Below are 10,976 nucleotides of genomic sequence, written 5' to 3' on the forward strand. Positions count from 1 at the left end.
ATCTAACTTGGAAAAATAAAAAAGTCAAAATAGATGATGACTAAAAAAAATAAACCAAGCCACATTAGTTGCTTGATCCAATTTATACTGCATCCATGCAAATGATCTGCAGAAGTGTATTTAAAAGGTGGTATATCTCTCATGCAAAAATACCTGAATTGGACATTGCTGCATATGCATTAGAGAATAAAACCCCAGCCTCAGACTACTTCTACCATTGTCACTTACTGCAGGGACAAAACTTACTGTTGGACACTAATGTTAAATAGAAGATGTTTCTGATAATACATGTTTCCTTGTCTGTCCGTCAAAGAGAGGAGAGAGGGAATTACTACATATTCATCAAAAGCTAATATAAAAATTTAAAAGTCCTTTTAGTGTAGGAAAGACTCACAAGGCTGTTCTGTGATTAGCAAAAGATTAGTACAATTCCACAGACTTTACAAGAACTATTTTACTGTTGTTTGTCTTTTAAACAACTTTCTTAGCAAACTGCTTACTCAGAAAACACAGTATGTTTTTGTTGTGCAGTGTACACTCACCAGGATGGCTTCAGTGGAAAGAAACTTCCAGATACTTACTATTTCTGAAAGAACTTGTTTTCAGTAACCACTTTCACCTCTGTAGCCCATCCTGGTTTGTTCTTTTTTTTTATTTTTTAATGTGAGAAAAGCCATTCAGCATTCTTTCCACTCTAAACCAAAAAGCTATGATGCACTTTAACGTTCGGTTTTCAAGAGGAAAGGAGTTGAATGAGTCTCAGGAGCTGTATTTTTGTTACGGTGCAGATTTGGAAGCAGCTTTAAATATACAACAGACATTGCCTTGTTTGACTTCTAGTGTCAAGATTAAACATTTTCCCCCCCTAAGGGTAGTTAAAACTACCAGTAAGGCTTGGTCTCAGCTATTTCCAGAATTTGCTTTCAGAGGCAGAAGATGTTGTGTTGGGCATACCAACAGCACAGGTGCAATAGGAATAAGAAAACATGTAGGGATCAGAAAGGCCCCAGGAATTATGTATCATCACTGGTGATAATGTATGTATGTATCAACATGCAGTCATCAAACAGCAGATATTTACCAAATCACTCTTACTATCGTTTAAACCTGCTTCTCTGAAGAATTGTAACACTTCTATCCCATTGAATTTATGTATGTTTCACTCTGATTAACACAAGCCCAATAGTTATTCACCAGAGTCAAGAAGAAAAATACATCGGCTGCTCACTACTGCACATTTGCGATAAGCAGGTCACATTAGCGTAAAAATCAAGAATTAGTGCTACAGAATTAAAAGCCATACTTTTAAAGTACCTTTTTTTTTTGGCAATTAAGGGAACAGTTCTGTGGCTGTTTAGTCAGGCACATTAGCTTTCTGTCATCACTTGTGACTAAAATAATCCAGTTGATATATACTGCTGGGTTTCAACAGTTTAGTACCATAGCTTTCATCTATGGACAGCCATGGACTGCAGAAAGGGCAGCTGCCATTAAAGATGCCCTTAAAGGGCAGCAAGAAAAAAATCCTGACATCTTGCTTGCTGTCAGGAGAAACTGCAATTTTACTCCTTCATGAATTTATAGTATCTATATTACAACTAGTAGAAATAAAGGAATAAAAGGGAAATAAGAAATGGGCATTTAAAACTATCACCAAAAACACTGGTCAGACATGAAGTGGTGCACATTAACTTCTAACCCTCTTCTGGTCAGCCTTCTTCCTGATTATCAAAATCAGTATGAAACAAATTTTTGTAATTCTGGTAAATTTGCACCCACAGAGGTACCCGTAAAGCAGGCCTTGAACTTGAGATCATGGCTCCAAATGGGTCTACAGCAGTTACCACTGGAGCAGCAATCACAGTGGGAACAAGGCTGGCAAGCAGGAATGGACTGTGATTTCAACAGCAATTCCAACACCTTCCGATGGCAGAGCTGCAGTCAGTCTACTTCGTTCTAGTTTTTCACTTGTCTTTTCTGCTTTACGTGTGTCAAGGGCACATACAAGGTAAATTAATTAGAAAAGAACATGATCGAGCAGTTTTTAAGCTATTTAGGTTTGTTTTGGAATTAGTGTGAGGTGTCCCTGCCCATGGCAGCGGGGGGTGAAACTTGATGATCTTAAAGTCCTTTCCAACCCTAACTATTCTGTGATTCTGTGATGGTTACACTTGAACAGTAGTAACACTTCAGGCTCTATAAGCATCTAACATCTGGAAAATTAGCATATACTCTCTCTGCATGCTATTACTAGCGTAATTTCTCACAGGGAAAACTCAAATCTTTGGTAACACTGTTTTCTTTGGGTCAGCCTTTTTATAGAGAACAAATACAAATCAGTTATTTAATTCACTTCCACACTGTAGTGTTTCCATCAGCTTATGTAAGCAAATCATTTCACATCATAATCTGTGAAGTGTCTAGCAGAATTTAAATGCTTTTATTGAGATTCCACGCAGTTACAGACATAGGCAGTACTTCATTATAAACAGTTATATTTCATTCTCCTTTTCCCATTTAGGAAATCTGACGTTTTCTGCTGCTTACCTTGATGACAGATTGCATTAACTTTGTTGAAACTATGTAAATTTACATTTTTTATCTTAATTCTTTTATCTGATTTTTTCTATCTATAATCCTGAAATAAAACTAACTGCTTTTCATATGAATTGTGTTCTTACTTATTTGTTATTCTAGTTACATATTTCTGTTGCAAAACCCTGAACTTGGTATAGCTGAAGGTACAAATACATGGATTGAATACCATGGATTGAATACCAATGATTGAATAACCTGGTGAAAATTGTCCATACTGAAGAAAATAGCAATTAAGCCTTACTATTGCATAGTATATTATTATAGTTGTTATAGCAATATACAAGTATTACAAGCAATATACAGGTCCCATTCTCCACAAGAATCCAGTAAAGAAGCTGGATTCTGCTCAGACCTACCAGGATCCTTCTACTTATATCTGGTTTTGTACCAGCTTCTCCCTCTAGTCTCAATGGATAAGTGAGACAGAACTGAGCTTGACTACTCTGATCTACAAACAATGGCACTTATCTGAGGAGCCTAAAATACAAACATAAGTGAGATGAGGTCCCAGTTGCTCTGACCCTGGAACTAATACGTACTATCTCTCTCTGAAGGCTGGAGCTGTAACAAGCTTATGGTATTTCCCAGCTCTGCTGACCTACACCAGTTACAAAGACTAAAAAAAAAAAAAATACAAAAAAGAAAAAGAAAAATCCAAACAAGAACTTGTTCTGGAATATGAGACATTAATATAAATCACTTAACTTAAATGTGGTCTCATCAGTGTAATCTCACCATATATGCAATGGCTTCATGTCAGAGAATGCTTTTGGATAGTTCTTACCTAGTATTGCTCATTTTTCACCTTTTGTATTTGACTTGCTCTCTAGCACTAGGCAGACATCCACCAAATTAAATATTGTATCATAGATACGGTAATGTTTATTTACAGAACAAGGGCTAAACGAGTATTATTAGTACTATTTTCCAACTTTTCACCAAGGACACAAAGATCTATGCCTGCAATTTAAGGGCTAAAAAAAATTATTTCTGCCTACTTTTTAAGTTCTAAATGATTGCATTAATCTTCCTTTTTCTTTCTCAGAAAGTTTAAGGTTTTATTCCCTCACTTTCCATACCTTTGGTATTTCATGTTTCCAGAACAGGCTTGATCTCTTATTTCTCTGATCTGAATGCTCTCCATTCAACAGTTCAACAAAATCAGTCTTTCCTGGAATTACCTATTTTCAAGGAACTGACAGCAAGTATTAATGGAAGGCTAACAACATAGCAAGCATTGTAACAGTAGTATTGTTGCATACACAGCAGTTTCTCTGATGTCTGACAGTCTTGGCCTTGCAACTGAGACATAGCTACTTCGGTTGGTATTTTTTCTGTCTTGCTATTTTTTCCGTCTTTCTATTTTTTCCATATTTCTGAGAAGTTGAGAATCTCATCTTCTCCCTCAGCTGCTACAGCTTCATGCCTCAAGCTACCTTAAATAAAATGTCAGCTGTGTATGCATCTAAGTTCCATTCTTGTTGTGTATAGCAAAATGGTAGCACAGCAATTTTCATAGCATGTGCTGAAGGCTTCTGGGGCCTTAGAAAAACTCTCTAAATTTAACATTGTTTTCTACTTGTATCATTTCACTTCCTGCAATAAACTGGTCAAATTTTCCATGAGTAAGCCCTTTAATACAACCTTTTCCTTCCAACTTTGAGATATCTTAGTACTGAAAATCATGACTACTGTGAGAAAACTATTGACAGAAACTTTCGTAAGAGTAGTATCTCAGTCCCAGGCATTGTATTACAGGGAACACACTGTGCAGTGCCTTATATATTTCATTTTCATTCATACCATAATATTTTGGGATGGGACAGCTGATCATTAGCTCCTTGATGCCTGTGATAATTGCCTCATGCTACCATAACTATATCCATGCTACAACTTTATGTAGAAGCCACCCTGGGGAGCTGCCAACATTTCAGAGGTGCAGTCTGAATCTCAGCAGCTGTTTTACAAATCGTAATTGATTTACTAGCCTTAACTGTGGCTTGTATTGCAGGTTTTAACCTTAAAGGGGTAATGGATAGTACAAGTGTAATTTCATCCTGGTTTTATGTGGTTATTTTTCTGTTATTGTGTTCTACTTTTTAATCTACTTCTACTGTTATAATCTATTTTTTCAATCCAGAAATAGGCAGGGTGATATTGTCACCACATTCTGCTGCTGTACGCTTTTGTCTATGCAGATCCTGCATTAGACTGCTTCCAGTACAACCTGGATCCCAGCAAGTACTATTAGTACCATTTGCAGGCCACACTGAAAGTGTGTTGTCACCATTATCCAGGAGCACTTACCAGTATCCAACTGATTATGAGACTTGAGTGTATTTCTACTTTTGTCTGGTCGGGCACAGATAATAAGATCTTTGTTTAAGCTTTAGAGTCTGCCCTGTGAAAACGCATGGCTTGTCTTGCTTCTCCAAGGTTATGATACCATTCAGAAACAGGATCAAGTACTCTTTGCAAAATATTCAGACATCACCACCACCCCCAAGAAAAAAAGGAAGAAAAAAGAAATGCAGTCAGGTCCACTTATTTTATCCTATGAACATCTGAGATGAGCACAGACTGACTCAGCTTTTATAATACAGCATAGCTATAAAGCTGAAGAACACTTATCAAACATTTCTATCAAACACCACCCCTGACTAGGAGCCAAAGGAGGACTTTGATTTGCGATTCTTCTGTCTGGTACATTCCAGTAAACACAAACAGCTGTCCACTTGCACATTTTGAAAAGTGAATGACAGATATGTTGCGATAAACTTTTCCACTGTATAGAATAGCCAGTATATCACAGAACTGTTAGAGTTCAAAGGGAACCCTAGGAGATCACCTACCATAGGCAGGGACACTTTCCACTAGACCAAGTTACTCAAAGCCCCATTCCAGAAAAAGCTGGTAATGCTTCCATTCTCTAAGTTAAAGCTAATCATCTGTTCAAATGCTGAATATGACTGTCCATTTCTCCATGCTAACTTGGAAAAGAAAATCCAATTTCTTTGCATGTCCAGCAAGTACACTTCTCCAATTGAAATATTTACTTTTCTTGGGGAAGAAGCTTTCAAGACATCTGTAAAATATTTCAGTTCGAAAAATAATTGCTTGAAAGTATTCTTATTTTCTTTTGTGTGTGTGTGTGTGTGTGTGTGTGAAAAGAAGTGGTGAACATGATCTTTGAGATACTTGGGATTCTTTGTTATTTGATAAAAACCCAAGGATTCCTGGAAGTAGCATGTACACACCACAATTTGCAGAAGATGCAATCTGATCACATGGGCTGTGAGCTATGAAACAAGAAGGGTAAGGGCATCAGCATGAAAATAGGAGGCTGCAGAAGTTCTGAGATGTGAAAAGAAGGTACACCATTTGGTGTAGGACTTTAAAAGTGAACCAAGAACGCTGCAAAGGAGGGAGAAGAGAAATGGCATTAACACTAAGTGTTCTAATGTGGCTACTATGGCACTGACCAGTAGGGCCTGCGTTGTAGAAGTCCATTGCAAGAATCTCTCTATACAAAAGTCAAGCCTTTATTTCTTCACAAACTAAGCATAATCTCTGGTCTATTTATGAACACTACAAAAGTTTTGGGGAAATTAACAAAAATGTTGAAAGCGTCGGTAATTTTATTACTCTCTACTAAGCTCCACGTTTGGCTGCAACAGGTGAGATGTATCTGAAGTAGCAGCCCTTGCTAATCCTTGTATTGGTTGCTTCTAAAGTCCAAATTGTAGGAACTCCACTGACCAGGCAACAAGTTCATATAAGACAACAACGTAAAGATATCAAGAAGTGAATAAATACACAAACATTTCAGTAAAGAGCAGTTATTGCTAATTTATTAGATAGTCTAACTACTAGTAAAATACATTATAATACCAGCATTTGGAAATCTGGATAACTTACTCAGCTTTGTAAAAGGCAGAATATTTTAAGATAAAAGGCAATCCTTTAAAAGATTCTAGAAATACTTTATCACAAATCCCAGAAATAGTGTCAATGACACTCAATCTTTCTCTCTCCCTGACAATTTTCACCACCTGCTTTTAGCTAAAGTATAAGCCAAGTCTTGAAAACTGTAAATGACAGGGAAAACTCTACATATCATGTAAGCGGCATCTCATAGCTACCAGACACTCCAGCTGGGAAACCAAATCCTTACCCTTACCCACACTTACAATAGGAGGCACCTTACCAGATTTCTCTCTAGACAGCTATTCCTGATTAGATCATGTCTCCGTTCAGCACTCTGTCATGGTGTAGATCAGAGCTGCAATATACATAGACTGTTTCTCACCAGCAAGCAGATAAGTAAGTTCTGTGTCCTAATGGCAGTTTAAAGTCACTAAAGTTATTATAAGTCCTTTAGCTTACCTGGGAACTAGATGGATGGGCAGTGTGAGCTAGCCAGACTCCAAGGCACACCTCACAACTATGCACATGTTCTGCTGCCAACCTTATGCCCGTTAGTCATGTTACCTCTTTCAAAGCACGGGGGCCTGCCAATGATGGCAACTGCCTGACTATATCCTCTTTATCTGACAGGCCCCGTGCGGGTGTTTGCAGTTGAAGTGGGTGGGCAGAAAGGGAAAGGGGAAGGGGCAGGGGGCAGAAAGGCAAAGCCCATAGGCATAGTTGGGCATGGGAGAAGGGTGCAGTTCCATACAGGCAAACTGGGCACTGTAAGGCCTGACAGCACATTAGAGATGAGGCCATTTGAGGCAGTCAGGACTATTTTTTTCATTCACCTCTGCAATAGCGAGCAGTGATCTCATGCTCCAGAGACAGACTCAAGAACAAGGTTTAAAAAAACCTTGAATTTTCAGGCCACAGATGCTACCCATGTCCAAATTCAAAGACAGGCATAAAGTTTTCCTTTAATGGCAAAGGATACAGAAGCCATTACGTTTTCATGGTTGTTCATGAAAGAGCCCAGTCTAAAGACCCCTGAAAGAACTATAGCATCACTGACACTTGAAGGAGAGTCAACTGGAAAGCAAAATATTGTCAGAATCCATATGAATGTTAATTCTGCAAAATTCACAGTCTTACAGTGGAAGTTTTACGTATGTGTATGAAAATGATGTTTCTATAACTATATATTATATACATTACATATATATAAAGCAAACATACTCTCACCATGTATGTATTCATATAGATAAACAGCTGGCAAATCTTCACTGCATCTGTCAGGTTTTCAGAAAATGAAAACAGCCTCAAAATACTAACACTCATGCTGGGCCTGCTCAGACTTTGACTGTGGCAGATCTACAGAATCTATATGCATAGCCTTATAAGAAATGATTAAACTGAAGAAGTGATCAGTTATCTGTCAGTCATGATGATGCATAAATACCAAATAATCAGTACTAACTTCAGAGTCATAGTTAGAGCAACTTACCATTTGCCTAGCAGTACTGAGGGATTAGAAGGAGTTTTTTGTGTTTGTTTGAATAGGTGCATTACCATAAGCTACAATTATACTTACTCCAAGGACATGATCTCTGAAATCTCAAACAGCCATGAGTCTAAGATGCCTATGCAAACCCTACTGAACTGCATCTCAAATATTCTGGCCCCTAGATGTGAGGTTATCACTGCAGAATTGTTCTCCCTTTAGTTGCAAGAAGTAGTTGTGAAAACTTTATCTGAAGCATAAATAAATGTTCCTAAGTAGGAAAACTACTTCAGTAGTTAGAAATAACTACTTAAGTAGTTATTTCAGTATTCAGAGTCAAATGCCTGCTTTCCACAGACCACACAAGACAGAATAACGACAGCAATAGTGAAATAAACTGATTGCTAGGATTTCTCTCCTAGTTTGCACAGAACAAAGTTTTGTTGCTGATCCAGAACTGATAATGAATGAGATACTGTTCAGATAGGCCTGTAAATCACAACTTAGCCAAACATGTAATTTAAGCATAGGTCCCCGTTAAGCAAAGAAACAAGTCTTTCCATTCTAGGTATCTGCACAGGTTATTGATACCCACCACTACTGCTTGCACATGATACTGAAGAGCCACTTCTGATGTAAAGCTCAGGTATGCACTTCTACCATTAAAAAGGAGCTCACACTACTTGTTCAAAACACTGCTCCTACCCTCATAGACAGGAGATCAACATTGTGGGTTAGGCTAGCCTATTGGTGACTGAGCTAGAAAGTGCAACATTGCAATTCAATTGCTTGAGCTTGTAGCCAAATTGTGACACACTGATCTGTTCCAGACATCTGCTCTGAGGAGTTTGTGGCTGCAAGATCCATGCTGACCAGCATATCATGAAAGTACAGGACAGAACCCACTGTGAAGATATGTGCCTCTTAAGCTCACATCTAAAATTTCATTTCCTCATGAAACATTTCCTCTCCATTACTTGCTATAAGAAGAGTCTCATACACCAGCCCTGCATCCACATCTACAGAAGCATACACGCACCCATCAGTGTATCCCATCTAACTAGCCCAGGCCTGCATACACACACATCAGAGCCACAAACCACATTGAAGAAACCTTGTCACTATGCAACCCACCATTTACCATATAGATAATCCCCTGCTGATAAATATGCATACATATATTACATATCCATGTATGACATACAAGACAACAATAAAAACACACTATCTACCCCATTCCTCTGTGCAGAAACAGCCCACCTGTGTGTTGCACAATACCCCTATACATACTGCTTGTACCTCCTGTCACCCCTGAAGAGCTCAGGCTGTTTCAGGCCTGGGACTCTGTGTGTGGGGCTGCATGCCGACATGTACAAGAATCATGTGAACATTGTCTAAGAGTGCATGTACACGAATGTGTGACTGCATAAATAGTGTGTATGAATGCCTACAGGTGTGTGAGCCTAGTGTGACTGCTAGTGTATGCATGCATATGTGAAAGTGGCATGTATATACGTGCCTGCATAGCTTATGTGAGCATATGCATGGTTCACAACACACGCATAAAAGACTATATATGGGTGATGTGTAGAGCGCTGCGAATAGATGCACCAGTGCCTAGCTCTAGAGTGTGACTTTATACACCGCGCTGCAGCGTGTGTGTCAGTTTCTCTGTGTGTGTGTGTGTGTGTGTGTATGCTAATATGTGTGTAGTGCATGTGTCAGCTCCTCTGTGTGTGTGCAGTGTATGTGCACGTGTGTAATGCATGTGTCAGCCCCTCCGTGTGTGCGCCGGTGCTTGTGCCTGCCCCTGCAGTACACTCCGCGACAGACGATAACGTGTTCCTGCGCCTGCCCCCTGTCCCTGTGAGTCCCGAGGGTAGCTTGCTACCCTGTTGCGCGGCTGTCCGTCAGCCCCTAAGTGCGGATGCGTGACTGCGGGTGTGACGGTGCCCGTGTGCGCGGGGCACAGGACGCAGCCCACCGCTGCGGTCCCCACTCGGGACGGGACGGGGCTGCGCCGGTACCTGCCGAAGTGTCCCAGGGAGTCGAAGAGCAGCTCGAAGCCGAGAGCCATGGCGGGACGGCAGCAACCCAGGAGCCTCCTTGTCGCTGTCCCGGCGGTGCGGAGACGGGCACCTTCTTTCCTGCCCCGTCCCGTCCCGTGCGGTGCCCCGGCGGGGTCCAGCGCCCCGCCCGCAGCCCCGCGGCAAGGGCGGTGTGCGCGGCCCCTCCGCCTCAGCGGGCGGGACGGGGGGCGGGCATAACGGTCGCCGCCCCGCTGCCAACCGTCACCCGCACGGAGCCGGTCAGCAGCCGGCGGCCCCAAACTATTGTCCCTTTTCGGAGCTCTCGCTCCTGAGCGAGTGGCTCGATCCCTCTCCCAGGCCGAGTGCCTCGGGCAGCTCCTTCTAAAAGGTGGGTCTCTGCCCACGCCGCCGAGAGGCATCTCTGTTTTCCGCACTAAAATGAACATTAAAGGAGGCAATTGTATGCTTACATCTTCCTGTGGCAATCGTGTATAATCTAATGTACTTGGGCTCTTGCGTATTTCACATGGGTGTTTTCAATCAGAGGAAGGTATAAACGATTTTCTCCTCAGGACATTACCGCGCTGTTCGTTATTTTTAGTAGCCTTATAATCTGCTCTGTTATTCGAATATATTATGTTTGTTTTTCCAAAGTTATAGTACACAATGTAAAATAATATCGTTTAATAAGGGTAAAATACGTAATCTGTCCCGTATCTGTATGACTGCCATTAGTACTCCGATTTGTCACAAAGCCTTAATTATTTTGGGGTTTACTTTTCTGTCTTACCCAGATAATAAATTTGAACTTGTTTAAGGATGAGCAAAGCGAGTTACAATGGGAGATTGTTGTATTTATTTAGCGGGTTTTGTTGGAGCAGCTAGGCTCGAGCAGCCCAGTCACTCTGGGCTCTGAGAATTAGGCAAGATATAGA

The 10,976-nt window shown here is 40.5% G+C and overlaps 1 protein-coding gene across 2 annotated transcripts in view; it reads right to left on the reverse strand.

The window, feature by feature from the left end:
• SLC22A16 (solute carrier family 22 member 16) overlaps window positions 1-10,133 on the reverse strand; it is a 29,159-nt gene extending 19,026 nt beyond the window's left edge. The window contains exon 1 of one of the 2 annotated variants that reach the window (XM_057413222.1): window positions 10,039-10,133. In XM_057413222.1, coding sequence (XP_057269205.1) covers window positions 10,039-10,088 — 50 coding nt within the window. In that variant the 5' untranslated portion in view covers window positions 10,089-10,133. Of the gene's footprint in view, window positions 1-5,450; window positions 5,489-10,038 lie in introns of those variants that run through there. The other variant, XM_057413223.1, reaches the window with a different exon arrangement.
• Window positions 10,134-10,976: the final 843 nt, after the last annotated feature.

The sequence above is a fragment of the Pezoporus wallicus genome, unplaced genomic scaffold, assembly GCF_028554395.1.
Source record: "Pezoporus wallicus isolate ANWC-B61680 ecotype Strahan unplaced genomic scaffold, APGP_CSIRO_Pwel_v1 contig_7505, whole genome shotgun sequence".
Taxonomy (NCBI): Eukaryota; Metazoa; Chordata; class Aves; order Psittaciformes; family Psittacidae; genus Pezoporus; species Pezoporus wallicus.